The 15921-nt window shown below is 45.4% G+C and overlaps 1 protein-coding gene across 1 annotated transcript in view; it reads right to left on the reverse strand.

Moving 5' to 3' along the window:
* The window catches only part of LOC149344258 (endothelin-converting enzyme 2-like), a 111175-nt gene that overhangs the window by 90902 nt on the left and 4352 nt on the right, over positions 1-15921 (reverse strand). The window contains exons 3-5 of the mRNA XM_089547191.1: positions 10033-10092; positions 9399-9454; positions 1855-1953 (exon numbers count right to left, since the gene is read on the reverse strand). Coding sequence (XP_089403317.1) covers positions 1855-1953; positions 9399-9454; positions 10033-10092 — 215 coding nt within the window. The remainder of the gene's footprint in view (positions 1-1854; positions 1954-9398; positions 9455-10032; positions 10093-15921) is intronic.

Here is a 15921-nt window from a genome sequence, read left to right on the forward strand (position 1 = left end):
GTGATCTAGAACCGAATTGAGAGTCGCAACTTGCGTCAGGCATAGATCAGGAGTCGAATTGTCAACCAACAGATACACGGGCGTCTAAGGAAACCGGTCGGTCTTGCCAGTCGGGGTCCTTTTCGCTGGCATATTCGGGCTCGGAAGTTCTCAGGTCGCGTGTGCCGGTATAATGCTATCATGTATTCAACGGAAGGAGCGCCGACCAAAGGTTCTTGTTAATACGAAGACGTTTCGGCTTCCATACGGAAGCCTTGACCACTCTGATCAAGGCTTCCATATGGAAGCCGAAATGTGTTTGTATTAACAACCTTTGGTAGGCGATCCTTCTCTTAAATACATGTATCTTCTGCCCGACCTGAGGAGTTTTCGTCAAAGGCTAGATTTTATAATGCTATCACGTTCTCCGCACGTAGTGCAAATAATAACCTTCCTGCTAGAAGTTACATAAACGAAAGGACGACATCAACGGGAGAGTTCACTGTTCCCTGAAACATCATTTTGAGTCCTAGATTGTTCCACGGTAGCTTGAAGTGTAATGCAAATATGTTTACGCGGACTGCCCATTAACTAGAATTTAAGTACACTTCAGACAGATTAATTGTGCATTTACGAAAGTACACTTTGAATACATTGATGACGTCATTACGGCTGTGGTATATTTCAAAGGACACACGCTTTTTTGAAGCAACAAGGCTAGTGGCGCCGAAGGTAAAGCCTGTGGAAAGTTGTTCGGAAGCATCCAACAACGCTTGGCAGTGCGTGGACTGATGCAGCGCGAATCTGAAATCTCACCGCCCATGAGGCTATTACAAATTTCGCTGCACAACAGAGCACTTAGAGACAAAAAAATATCAGACGCTGAGGCAGCGTATGACGCTTTTTTTTGTTTTGCATGAATGTTAGCGTATATATGGTAAAAATTTCGCTAGATAAGGATGTCTAGATTATAATGCCGTTTTGATGCCAACGTATGCAGCACAGGAACACAAATCGTTCGACACCACTTAAAATGTCCTACGTCTAGTACTTTACTCGTAATCGACGTCTGAAGATCCAAGAAATTACGGCATTGAAGACCAAAGGTCGTAGGCACGAATCCCTATAATAGGCTAAGCTTTGATTCGACCAGCACTTTTATGCCCCATAATGAGCTGAATCGTTTCATACTACTCCGAATATTCAACGCCAGTTAGGTGGTTCGCAATTTGTGTACCAATGGTACCACTCAGTGGTCCAATTCGCTGTTTGCACACCGGGGTATATAGAGAAAGGAAGGTAAATAGTATATGCGCACTTCTATACGGCAAATGGGCACTCTTTATAAGTATAGCCCGTTCCTATGCAACCGGTTGGGTCACACTACATAGTACAACCCTGGTACTTGGTGATGCACCACTGTATGCTGGTGGACACCAAATATAGTTACGTATTATGGCGCAAAGTTGGTTACGGAATTTGCAAATTTTGTTTACGCAAACGCTAACCACGGTGGCCGCCATTTATAGGCAATGACTTTGTTTTGCATAATCACACGACCTTCTGTAACGCGAATACCAGAGCTAACGCTTTAAAAAAGCCTAACAACGCCGCGGTTTTGCACATTCACTGCGTCGCAATTAGGCGATGGGTCACGTTCCGTGTGGATGCTTTGCGGCAACGATTGCTGAATCACACGCTATACAGCCCTGGATAGCTCACTAAGTTCAAAAAGCTGGTGCAAAAAGCAGGCACAAAAGAACTTCGCATGCCTTTCTGAAAAGCACCCTACTCTCGATTCCTTGAATCTCGTTAAATTCTGAAGAAATGCTTCAGAGTCCTTATGAGAGCAGAATGTGATACGCGATATCTTACTTCATGTGGAATGGAGGTTGAATCTGACCCAGGTTGAAATGTTTCAGATGGCTCGGTGGTGATGGCGAACGGCTCTGTCTCGGCGCCCAATTGATCCTCCTGCGACAGATGTAGAGCATTAATCGGTCATTCCACGCCAACTGATTGAGACGTTCCGCTCGACCTTTTTCGTTTGCCCTAAAAAAAATCATGGTGTATTGCATTCTGCAACAGTCAGTAGGGTAAGAGTGCGGGCTGGTTGGTGATCCATAACATATAAATACTAGCGCAAACCAGCAAGACACACGACGAAGAACGAGGACACACAAGCGCTGACTTCCAAATGACGTTTAATGGGTGAAGACGTGCTTAAATACTGATTACAAACTGCAAAAAGAAAAAGAAAATATCTTTCCTTGTCACTTCTTCAAGAAGAGCAACTCCGCATCTGACAAGGCGATTGAAGGCGTGCTGACACAATTATCTTGCAGTCCGGCTATCTCAGCAGCCTCCTTGATCTCTCGCACTATCTGGTCCGAGTGCCTGCTGATTACCGAACCGCTGGCCAAGTCCGGAGTGCACTGCTCTTCTTTCCCTGTAGTTCGGTCTTTGATGATGCATTTCCGCCGGTGCAGCGCCAGATTGCCTGTATCTGTTCCGAATGTCCTGTACCGATGTTCTTTCAGCCGCTCATTCAGTTTCAGCGACCTATTTCTTGCCAGGAAGGACAGAAGCTTGCTAACACATTTAACAGGGTCTGCCGTGGTCAAGGTATTTCGTTTCGTAGACGACTACCTAGTCCTCCTCGACCATACGACGGATACTGAGGCTGAGACCGCGATCTCGGATGTTTTTGAGACCTTTCAGGAATGCCTGAAGCCGCTGAAAGTGACACACGAGATCCCGTTGGAAGGTTCGTTCCGGTTTTTAGATTTAAGGCTCAGGTTTTCAGTAGGTCATACTTGCTGGAAGTATGAGCCTCGGAGCTGCAAGAAGCTGCTACCGTTCCGTTCGGCCCACTCCAAGCTGACTAAGAGAGGGATCGCCGGCCTGTGCCTAAAGAACGCTATCCAGAAATCTTGCGCTCATTTCATGCAAGAAAGTCTCTGCGGTCAGGTGGCTCGTCTTCTTGACGCTGGGTACCCTCCGGGCATTGTTACTTCTGTTAGTCAACGCCTTCCGAAGGAAGTAAAACAAGAAGCACGAGCCAGCAACGGGATCGAAGAACCGCCGCGGAAACGAAGAGTGGTCGTTGTGCCATATATACACAATGTGTCACATCGCCTCAAGAAGATTGGTCGGCATAATGAGGTTGACGTCGTCTTTTCGGCCGCTATGAAAATAGGCACTCTGTACGCACGTGTCAACAAGGGAGATGGCGAGCGTCGGCGGTGTAACACGGCACATCAGAACCCTTTCATCGAATGTGTGGAGGGTGTGGTGTACTTCATTCCCCTTTCATGCGGCAAGGGTTACGTCGGCCAGAGGGGTCGTTGCCTGAATGAGCGGCTGAAAGAACATCGGTACAGGACATTCGAAACAGGTACAGGCAATCTAGCGCTGCACCGGCGGAAATGCATCATCAAAGACCGAGATACAGGGAAAGAAGAGCAGTGCACTCCGGACTTGGCCAGCTATCAGCAGGCACTCGGACCAGATAGTGCGGGAGACCAAGGAGGCTGCTGAGATAGCCCGGCTGCAAGATAATAGTGTCAGCGCGCCTTCAATCGCCTTTTCAGATGCGGAGTTGCTCTTCTTGAAGAAGTGACAAGCAAAGATGTTTTCTTTTTCTTTTTGTTGTTTGTAATCATTATTAAAGCACATTTTCACCCATTAAACGTCAGTTGGAAGTCAGCGCTTGTGTGTCCTCGTTCTTCGTCGTGTGTCTTGCTGGTTTGCAATGGTATTTATAAGTTATTCTGTGACAAACATTGTCTCTGTTTGGTGTTGGCGAAAAACGTTTTTCTTGCTGAGGTCGCCAAGTTTACTTTAATAAAATCGTATAACAGAACGACTTGTAAAAAATAAAATAGTTTACGCATAACTAGGAATTTTTAGCGCGAACAAAAGTCATTACGCTTTCGTACACAATAGTCTGAAATTAGTTTATTTTGCCTCCGTTACGAAACTAGGAAAAAACTATGCAGTTTTGAAATTTTTATTGAATCTAAGTCTCCAGTGGAAATTATAATTATTTTCGCAAGTTATCCTTAGGAACTTAATCCTTAGACGATAAAAATGTTTCAGCGGTCAGGAAACGCAAGTCGTGTCAGAAAATTAAAAAAATGGCAGAGGCTTAGCTCAGCTAGGCCAGGATATACGTAGTTTCGTCCACTGACAATTTCTCTAGCGACACGCCGTCGCTGTCGTTAAGCAGCTTGGCGGCGTCCCTTCGCGAGAAGTTCCTCTCGTTTTTCGGGCGTCCCGGCCGCCCGCTTAGCCTTTCTCGCCTCGTCTTCACGCGGCGCGGAAGCTGTGCGCGGTTAGGGTGCCTCATGGAGGAAAAAAGGCATGGGGTGCCTCGATGCCAGCTCCGCGGTCCGCCACCAGCGCCATCTGCTGGGCCAGCGCCGTACTTTGCAAGAGTGGTTTCAATTGAATGGCGAATGATGGCGGTTCTTTCTACTCCACCCCAAGCACGGAGGAAATTTACTGCAAACGGAGGAAATTTGGTACTTGCTTTTTTGCGACATCTGTAATTAAATTGCTCATAATTACTTAATACATATATCAAAGATAAGTTTTTAAGACCTGTGCATTCACTATACGCGCCTGTATTCAGTTTGAATTGTCGGAGCCTCGTGGCACACATCCCAAAAATAAACCCCTTTCCAGCAATGAAAAAAAAACATGGTCTATTGTTTCGGGCTAGAGCTACCACTTGACGCGCAGGGAATTCCTTATTTGAGCACTGATAATGAGAATGGGGTACCATTTGATCTCATAGTGCACTTGGGCCTCCACTCTATATGGCGCTCAAGAATGGCAGGTTATCATTTTGACACAGATGCGCGACCTGCCCGAATTTACTTTCGGGAAAGAATGGAGTGGTTCCTTGCCATATAGAAAGCCACTGCGGAGCCTCCCGAGTGGATCACAAGACTAGAGACATTGTGTATATTACAGAAATTTTAATCTGGCGAAGCCAGACTCGTGCTGACTGACAACGACAGTGTCGTATGTACATAGCGTTTTGTATGTTTTTTGTTGAGCGGTTTTTGGTTAAATTTCGTGCCTAAGCCAGGCCATAAATAAAAAATTAGAGCGCCGTGGCACAGTGGCAGCGACCCCGTTTCGCACGCCGGCGGCCTGGGTTCGATTCGCGCCCTGACCCCTATTTTCTGTTCTTTTCTTATGATTAGAGGCCGGATTTTTAGGCACTAAAAAGCACGTTTTAGGCGCCATAAATAGGCGGCTAAAATTGCATTTTAGGCACCTAACGGAGAAAAATAGGCACTATAAACTTTATCAAAAGAGCACACAGTTCCGAACTTCAGCACACAATATCTACCGTAAAATAAAACAAAAACACAGCAGGAATGATTTGGGACCTTTAGCAAGGTGCGAACTTTAGAAACCGTTTTTTTAAGGCTGTCGCGCAACTTTTCATACAATACACGTGCTTCAGCAGAGCAAAAGGGACGGTTACCAACCGTTTTAAAACACTTTGGTATACCTGGAAACAAACAATTCGCTTGTCGTGTACAAAAGTAGAAACAATGAACACCTTAACAGGAGGCCATGAAATTAGAAACTGATAGAAACATTGTCAATTCAAAGCATCCGACAAATGAGTTCAGTCTTCGGTCACACAGGAATTGAACAGTGTTTTATAGTTTGTGGCTTCAAGAGTCTGGAGCCACGCGACTATCAAATGGTGCTTGCCATTAGAAGGGTCTGGAAACCTTAAATACGAGATGCTAGAAAATGTTACACACAGTTCTGCTTGATGCGGAATATGCCGAAAGGAATCATAGTTCTGCACGGGCCTACGTACATCCACGAGGATCGATGGTAAAATAAACATCATCCATCTAGAAATCACTGCTAAAGCTATAGAAGCAGTAGCAGACAAGCACCATCGCCAGGTTGATGGACTCAAATTTATGCCTCTTATCAGTATGAACAAGCTTTTATGCTGGAAAGGAACGCTCAACATCAACGGATGCTACAGGAGCGTGCTTGTACTTAGGAACATTTGATAGCTTTACACTGTTCGGTATCATAGAATGTTCACCGGTAAGTGCTCCTGAAATTTGCTTGAGGACTGAGAAGCCCTCGTTTTTGTCCAAGACGGACTGCAACTTTGGGCGGATTTTCTCGGCAACTTATCCGTGAGGAAGAGCAGCGATTCGTTGCTGCACATTCTCAATTAGCCCAATGTTGGTAGAGAACATTCAACCCCCACATTCCATTTTTTTATAGTGCTCGCAAAAAAATTGAAGTTAGCGGCAAGTACGCGAGGTCTCCTTGGAGGTTGTCCTGAGAGAGGGCAGCTTGAGCCCTCCTGACAAGAGCACTCTCATTACCTGAGAAACTTTTTATGACGGTCTTCAGGTCAGAAAGGTGGTAGTTGTAGTATCCTACGGCTTCCAGCCACGTTCCCCAGCGTGCGATGATAGGCTACGTCGGGAGAGGCACTTCCGGCAACTGCTCTTTAAACGCGTACACACGAGAAGGCGCTTTTAAAAGCACACCCTTGACTGAAGCAATAAGTTCATTAACGTCCTTCTTTCTGAGTGCTTTCTGAGTTCTTCAGAAAGAAAATATCTTCTTCAGAAAAAAATCAGTTAAACTGTTTCCAGCAGGTTTATGGAACATTTTACAGTTGGTTTCAATGGGAACCAACTGGGAATTATTTGGACGAACCTATAAATTACTCCGCATACTTTCCAAAATGTGGTGCCATCTGATCAACTACCACTTTAACAGCCAAAGTCATCAACAAGCTGGCACGATAAAATGGCAGAAAATAGGAGAAAGGTTGCTTCGATATTTTCGGCTGACGTGGTTGGTATTGTGTACACAGCCGGCATAGATGCAGTATTCACCACAGCCAACTGACGAGGTCATCTAATGTTGCCACGTGTGTGTTCTACTCAAAACCGAAATGGATTCGAAAGCAAACAGAATCTGAAAGCAAAACCACAGCGTATTTCAGGCCCCTTTTCTGTAAAATAAGGCATTTTAGGCACCGACGTCGTAAATAGGCATTTATAGGCACTGACACCCAAAATAGGCATTTATAGGCACTATAAAAAGAGTACTAAACATATTGTCAACACCTAATTCATGCTCATATGTAAAAATGGTGCGCCTACGAAGCGTTGAAAAAAATAGGCATTTGCCTAAAATCCGGTCTCTACTTATGATTGACAGTCCGAGCGGCGCCATGGTTTCCAGGGTAACGGCACATGCGCAGAAGTGGCCTGTGCCAGGCACCGCGAAATGCGCTTCGGTTCGCCTCGTACAGCTTCCGCTTCAAAAATCTAAATTTGGCAAAACTTGATTTTGCGGCATGTTAAGCCGTCCATTGCAGAATGGGGTGCCCCTAGTAAAAATACCGCACAATATCATCCAACTGCATTAATTCTAGGTTGTTTAATCGCAGTAATTTCAATTTTAATCGCGGAAATGGTTTTGAAAGTTGGACGCAGACCGCGTGCTCATCACTGCAGTGCAGGCTGGAACCAGCTACAAACATCCACTTAAGCAGCGCTGTCCTGCCCGAATGAGTTGTTGCGCTAGGAAAACCACTGCGAGCGTTCGTGCCATATTTTATGAACGGAATGCAGTGGGGTTTTTCGTTACATTTGACAGCACCTATGGGAGAAATAAGTCAAAGCTAACGAGCTGATCACACTCCGTCTTCTTCTGCTAGAGAAGCAGGAACTTGGCAGCAAAATTCTGTCGTCAGGGGCCATACAAATGTCAAATACTGCAGCCTACGAACTGTTTAGAAAGATTGGCAAAGCTATCAAGGCCGCTGAAGTGCTCAGGGTTCCTCAAGCGATTGACCAACAACAAGAAAAAAAGAAAAAGAAAAGATCACTGTCTTTGTGATGAACGCCGGCGTTTAATCACAGCACGTCTTCATGTACCTCAACCGTGCATGCTGGATTTAAGTCGTGCTCAGCGACCCAGGAGTTGTAAGCGTCGAAACGTGTAGGAACGCCCCAGCCGACCTTTTAATCCCAACACAGGAGCATCAACTTAGAGCGCCCTGCAGCGCTGCTTAAATATCGTTTGCAGCCGGCTCCAGCGTGCACTGCAGTGAAGACCAGGCACAGAGCAACGCCGCAGTAGGGCTGCGGTGCTTTACTTGCAAAATAAATTTCCCGCCTAAAAAAAATTTATCCGAATAAACTCGTTAAGATAAATGAAATTGGACTCTGCTGCGGAGCTCAATGCCTGTCATATTTTCTCTAGGAGGATCTCACTGTCCTACTGACGGCTCAATATGCCATTGGAAACAACTTTTTTCAAATTTAGAATATTTTTCCTGACATGGCTTATGATTCGTGATGTCTGAAAGAGAACATGAATTTTGGTAAAAATTTCAAAATTACGTAGTTTTGTACCCTTTTCCGGGTTCTATAAAAAAACAGCGATCTAAAATTATTATGTATGAAAGCGTAATGTCACCTACTGACGCAAAAAAATTAAAGTCATGCGTAAAACATTTTTTTTACAGACTCTTCTGTTGGACTTGTATTTGCTACTTTTTGAAAACAATTAAGAGTGCGGCCACCTCACGAAAACAAGTTTCGTCAAAAGCACGATGGTTGTTTTTTTATAGTAATGCAATAAACCCTGGTTTTTCTTTGAGCAAAATCGAAGATGGTCGAGAGCAAAGCCCGGGTTGGTTGAAGTAGAATGACCCTTATCGAAGGTAAAGAGGCAGCAGTTTTCTAACAATGCTGCTACCATTTCATTAACTGATGAAATAGCTCGCAGTTTCAAGCATTCACAAGAAGCAGCAACATATATACAAGGCGCTACGCGATGTGCAGTTATTTTTAGGTCATGAGCTGCGCATCGTAAAAACGCCCCTTTAGTGGCGTCTGCTTGAAAAAATGGCTTTGGAGACAATTTCCGTAAGTGCGAAGAATTTTAATGCGTTTAAGTTTTGTTTCCAATAACGTTTCACTTCAGTGTTTAAGTTCTTGTGTCTACATTAAACTTGAGTAATAATATACTATATTGTGCCAAATGTTCCAAAGGAAGGACGTAATTTCGCAATAAACGGCCAGGAACGGAAGAACAGTGGCTGTTTCTAGCAGAAATGCACACATTGAGTATTGGTCCGGCGTCATGCGATCGTCAAATGCATTGCTAATTGTTTTTGCTAATTTTCTTCGCTTATCGAAGCCGGTAAATGACCTTGTCATTCTGTTTCTCTAAGCGAGGCGAGTTTACGCCTATTGTTTTCATCCATTATGAACAGATTGCACTGAAATACAAGTGGCAGGCCTATTAAATATTGCCTTATGCAGGCCCCCTTCTACCAGCCTTCCTTTGCGCTTTATCATTAACCTCAGGTGCAGTTGTCAAGGCCACATTACCATGACATCGGTGATTACGGTGGTGTTCTTCACTGCGCCGCGCTGCCGACTAAATCCTGCAGTGAAAAAAATGTCATTAGCAAGCGGAACGTAGCAAGCAGTGAAATAACTGTCGCGGTTTGCTATTGACAAAAACTGATATGCCTATTAATAAGGTGAGCTATATTTTCCAATTTTCGGTTGATTCTAAGAAGAAAAAAGTTCTCTAATGCAAATTAGTTCACCAGCTTATTCGTAAACATGTAACACGGGTGTTCTGACGTTCCCTACCAATAGTATTACTTTGTAGCTGTAGAGCCATCTTTATACTTCAAGAACAACGGTTAGAATATTAGTTGCGGTCTTCCCTGATATTCCGTCACTGCGCCCTTTACTTGAGCTCGACAGAGTGCAGGTCGAGTTGATTATTCGAGAGAAAACACAACTTTCTCTCTGAGTAGTCATCTGCTCCACAATGCTCGATGTTTTTTCACTTTCTCTCAAAAAGTGGACTCAGGTTGACATCTGTTCAGTTTATGTGTTCCTACGTATGCAATGACACCGGTACGGCTCTCGCTCTACAGCTGGTACACGACTGCGTTATACACTGATAGCCGAACTACAGCAACAATTGTCGGCAACCAAAAATCCGTACCGCGCGTAGGTATGTTGGCTTGTTTGCGATACAGATTCATCTTGTGCGGAAAAGCAGCCTCTGGAAAGGAGAGAGCACCATATGGTGAGCATCGCCTGAATTCCAAAATTGCGGAGATGTCACGATGTATGTCCTACCCCGGCAAGTACTGCTGACGTATACTACACGTCTGAGTAGAGAAAATAAAGAAACCAAGACTATGTTATGGGCGATTGCAAGCGCGTACAGATTTATATAAAGTATGCTCCAGCAGTCTGACACGCTCGCATGTCTTTAGTTTAGAGACAGGGCGTATGCCATACCCCCTGTTTACTTCTTTGGTAATGGCTTGTTGAGGACGGCGTCAGCAGGTTTGGCTTCTAAGCAGCAGGCAAACATATTTCTCCCCGGTTGTTTCGAGTACCTCCTGTTTGTTCGACGACGATTGCTCCCAGTCCTACCGTAATGCACCAGCAGGAGAAGTCCCGGTTCTCTTCTGGATTCGATCAACGGGCTTTGCTGCGTCGGAGTGCAGCCGTATTCGACTCAAAAGAATGATGGGCTCAAGTTTGGTCACGAAAGCGGCCAATTTCTGGTGCGACCTCACGTGCCGAGAGCCACCGCAGCGAGCAGGCGGGCGCTGTCTTCCTAATTGCCGCGTTCATGTGTGGAGATAAAGCTTTGGTTAAGTTTTGTTGCGGAAGCAACACTACGCTACATGTTAGCGATTTCGCGGAGCCCCGGAGAGCCCAACTGCGCATGCGCGAGGAGCGAGCGTGAGAAAGTGACGGCGAAATTTCCTTTCCTCAAATACAATTTTCATTTTGTTCAATACGGCCCTTCTTTCTCTTTCTTCTTTCACTCCAACTTCCTCCCTTCCTGTACGGTGCCGTTCAGGTGTCCACCGAGATGACAGAAAATTATTGCGCCATTTCCTTTTCTCAAAAAGCGTTGCGTTCAAAGGGCAAGGCATCGCGCCGAACGGGTGGTGCCGTTCCGTAGACTCCCTGGCAGCCCTACAACACGCCGTCGAGTTCCACTCCTAAAGGCCGCGCCGTTGCTTCCGCAATTCTACTCGGGGTGGCCATTGGTCAAACCACAGCCAATTTTTCCCCTCCTGCGTGCCTGCCTCACGGGTCTGGTGTTATGAAGCAAAGGTTTCGGCAACACGTGCTACCCACCGCAGCATATTCGCCCTCGTCGGCATGCTTCTCACTCTCAAGCTCAAACACGTGGCGGCGACGTGTCCACAAGTGATAGAAAATATGAGAATGTGTGCCAAAGTGAACGTTCCGGCCACTTCCTTTTGGGCGAGGCCGTCCTCTCCCAGGGGACTTAAGGGAATGAGAGCCCTGTATATAACTCGGCATTGAGTGTGGCCGACGGACTCTCTCGTTTGCTCTTACGCTTGCAAAATTCGGTAAAAAAAAAAACCACACGTAATCGTTCTCCCATCACCCAAATCCTTCAATGAACGGCAGTCCTGTCCTTCTGGTAGGAACGGGTGTCGACTTGACAGCGGTTCCGTCAAGCAGCTACGACCTCGAACTCCTCCATTCAACGGGGTGAACAAAGCACAGCTTTTGTGCTAGAACAAGCGCCGCCAGAGCGATGGACATTGCTCTAATTACATCTAACCGCTACTTTACATAAAGCTTGGCGCGAATGAAAATCACGTCTGCGCCGGAGCAGTGTTCGAATGAGGCCGCTGCACCGTTTATCACGTCGATTGTCTTGTGAAAATATTTTAGGGAGCGTGAAACACCTCCTAAAAAATTCATAAAGCGTACTTGTCAGGATATGTGGCCGCTTGTGGTTATCACTAGTCGGAAAAATTCTTCGCGTGTTGCCGGCACTGTTGGGGTTAATAGGCGTCGAGAATTTCACCGCGGTACTCCTCAGGCTTTTCCTTTCAACATATTAAACATATTGCTGAACATATTTGCTGTCCAATTATCGTCCCAGAATACAGAATAGAGTTTATCAATATGATCTAGAGGGATAGCTGTCGCCACCGTCTATGCAATTACGTTAAAAAGCAAAGCTTCCGCTGTGGGAATGCCAAGAACACGGCATTTCTTCTCTAACTTGGCCAGTGTTGGGCTGTAAATGTGGATTGTGCCTCAAAATCAGGAGCTACGCCCCGAGACTCTCTTCTGCACAGAGAAGAAATTATTTTAATACTGCGCTTTTCACTTCTTCAAAAATATTAACCCAAGTATTAAGCTGGTACGGAAGCTTTGCCATCATTACTTTGATGTTTGAGCGAGAAAAGCAGTATTGTTATGGCTAAATCCATATTTAATGTCAACAATAGCCCTGACAAACACGAAACTTCTTTTCCCTGCGCTCCTGCGTCTCTCCGTGGTCGATTTCAGTGCAGCCCTGCCAGCTTTCCCTCTAGTTTTATTATGAAAATCTATGGTCCCAGGTCCGCCGCGGTGGCTCAGTGGTTATGGTGCTCGGCTGCTGACCCAAAAGACGCGGGTTCGATCCCGGCCGCGGCGGCTAGAATTTCTTTGGAGGAGAAATTCTAGAGGCCCGTGTGCTGTGCGATGTCAGTGCACGTTAAAGAACCCCAGGTGGTCTAAATTTCCGGAGCCCTTCACTACGGCGTCTCTCATAGCCTCAGTCGCTTTGGGACGTTAAGCCCCATAAACCATAAACCAAACCTATGGTTCCAGTCACTGTCGATGCCCTCGCGGTGCTCCGCCCATACTTGTTGTTTATGAGACCGTTTCTTCCAGCACACTTGTATTTAGAACAGTGACAGCAAGGCGCAAGACTAGCCGGGCTTTCTCATCTTTCTTAAGCTTCTGTTGGTCCGCATCCGTTAGCACCTGGTATACGCCGTAATTAAACCTAAGTGGCTAACTGGCGTGTAGACACGGTCTGTCATCGCGGACGTAATGGCAAAGAGCATGACGGGTACACTTAAACTCCGCCTTAAATGTATGACGCGATAGCGTAGCGGGTTAATTCCCATATATTCAGAAGGATTTTCCACTTTACATTCAAAGATCACTGACAGTCTTCCCTCCTGGCGCAATGCTGCAGCGGTTAATGCGCGACTGCACTGCGTTAGCAGGTGCTCCCAACAGTCGGCCTTCTGCGGCCTAGGTTGTCTTTGCCGAGTGATCAATCAATAATTTAACTGCCACCTGCCCCGGTGAGCGGGTTTTGATGACACCGCAAGGTCACGTGATCTAAATAGCCCATCTGCTTCTTAGACTGCTCTCTGGGGACCACCTGCCAGAGCCATGACCGTGATATTTCACTCCCAATACGGAGGCGACGTCGACGACGCCGACATCGGATTTTATGGAGAACGAAGCCTTTAAAGATTCCGCGTTATAAATCCATCGATGCGAAAGGGGGCTCAGCAGTGCAGAGCATATCAATGCGAGAACAGACAGAGAGAGCCCACTGGGGATTTAATTTGGCTTAACAGTAGATCGACAGTTAGACTAGAAATTGGGCAGTCTTACTGATTGAAATTGGGCAGCGTTTCACTACTGCGAAAAAACAGAACACCAAATTCTTCGAGCATTTATCTCTATTGACAATGAGTTCTAACATTTACAACACACGTCACAGAGAAACATGGTACGTTCCTAAAACGCGCACTAACTACGGTCAACAAATGTTACGCCACACACTGCCATCTTTGTTAAACTCATTAGGAACTTAATAACAACGTAGCTCTCCTTTTATGGGCTCATTGTGGATTCGTTTTTTTGTTTTGTTTGCTTTGCTGTAGTATACACTGACGCCATGAATGTCTAACCAATTTTCTTTGCTTGTTAGTAACTTATTATTTATGTTTGTGAATTTCAAAGCTATTTTATTTGTATAATTTTATGCTTTCTGCTTTTTAAATCCTTTCAGCATTCTATCATTGATTTTTTTTGGCCGTATGTATTTCTGTTATAGCATAGAATGTTATAGAATGTTCACTAATACTTTTTTTTCGTTTATCCATTATTGTATCTTTGCGTTCTCTGTATTGTGCATAGTGAAATTTCTGTAGGGGGTACAGACCCCGTCAAGCCAAAACCATTTGGCTTTTTGTCTGCACTCCCGTCATCTGTACATGTATAGATGCAAATAAACTTGAATTGAAATTTCCTCTGTACGCTCGAGCACTACTACCTAATAGAGTAAAGAGGTATAAAAGTAAGCAAACAAAACTTTCGTAAACGCGTCAAAGGCAATGCATGGAAGTAAGGATACGCCTCGCATGTGGGAGGTGCCGATTTAGATTCCCAGTGCAGTCAGATACCAACCGCTGACACTTTGGGTACGTTTCACCCGACTTGGTGGTCTGTTTTTCTGGGTTGGAGTGCTGTAAAATGGGTATTTGATCTCTTCTTTTCAGAAAAAGGCTGCAATGGACTTTGCTGCACATGCCTTATATTTCGGTGACATGAGTACCGATTGTCTGTCGAGGTAAAGGGGACGGGGAGGTGAGGTTCGCCAAATATTCCTTCCGCCAGCGTTCCACACTAGAAGACCCAAGTAAAAATCTCGCATAAATACTGTACCCGTCAGAAAACCGGTATCTACCCATCAGAACTGTTTATGGAACCCACCCCCTTCTGAATGGGAGCCGGATGTACTACCAAAAGATCACCTCTTTAGTGTTCTGTGCTGTTCTGGGAAGGAAGAACATAAAACTCTGCGGTATCCTCTTGCTACTTCGATTAATCTCAAACAGAGGCTTTATTTGCTTGCTATAGGTACGGGACAGCCGATTTAAGGCAAGCACAAGAAAGATTGAGCTGTGTCCTCTGTCGCGCTTGCATTTGTCTTTTCCCAAGCACTTACGCAAAAGGAGCCAGAAAACCTAAATATGAACCTGATTCAGAGTGGCTAGCAACCTCTAAAAACTGCACACATTCGCAGTTGGCATGCCTCTCCACCACACTTAATGCTTATAGTACAGTGACCTCAAATTCAGAAGTAAAAGCATGTACATTGAGCCAAGGGTGATGAAAAGCGACACAAAACAAGCCGCAGAGCAGACATGTTTGTCAGCGTCCTTCGAGCACTTTACGCTGCTTTCTCACTCTTTATACTCTAAAATGTATTATTGAACAAAAACAGAAGACAGAAATGATGCTTTAAGCATCTACTAATTAAATCTACTTCAAATGTTTTAGGGGAATTCCCCAATGTGGAGTAGATTTGTAATAAGGGAGTAATTACTCATTGACGTCCACCCGAGCGCAGCCATACGGCTACAAAGGAAAGCTACACAGCTTTCTCAGAAACTTCGTAGTTAAAGACTAGTTCGTAGTTCAACACTATTCCCACTTCGAGTTAGTCAACACTGTTCCCACTTCGAGTTAGTCAACCCTGTTCCCACTTCCAGTTAGTCAACACTGTTCCCACTTCCAGTTGTCAACACTGTTCCCACTTCGAGTTATTGATCAATTCGCTCTCGCCCTACCATAAGCTTGCCGTCCCGGTTAGCTCCATTGGTAGAGCGACTGCTCCGGTGAAGCGGTGGTCCCGGGTTCGAACCCCGGACCAGGACGAATTTTTCTTTAACTACGAAGTTTCTGAGAAAGCTGTGTAGCTTTCCTTTGTAGCCGTATGGCTGCGCTCGCGTGGACGTCAATGAGTAATTACTCCCTTATTATAAATCTACTTCACCCACTCAGCGTCGTATGTCGTGAGAGATAAAAAGAAGAAATTATACGGCGGGCGCAGGCAATGAAATGCTGTTAGAAACAGCTGAAGCTACTATTTCAAACAGCACACTAAGTAAACGGCAGCCAATTCATCGAAAATAGCAGTACCAATCAAAGCCGCTGCTCCTGCATCCAACAATAGCGTGGAGTTATGTGGCTGCCTTTTTGGGATGGCTTTCTGATGTGCTCCCTACCTTGCCATTTGTTCATAGGC

Source organism: Amblyomma mixtum, chromosome 5, assembly GCF_055824585.1.
Source record: "Amblyomma mixtum isolate Tamu chromosome 5, ASM5582458v1, whole genome shotgun sequence".
Taxonomy (NCBI): Eukaryota; Metazoa; Arthropoda; class Arachnida; order Ixodida; family Ixodidae; genus Amblyomma; species Amblyomma mixtum.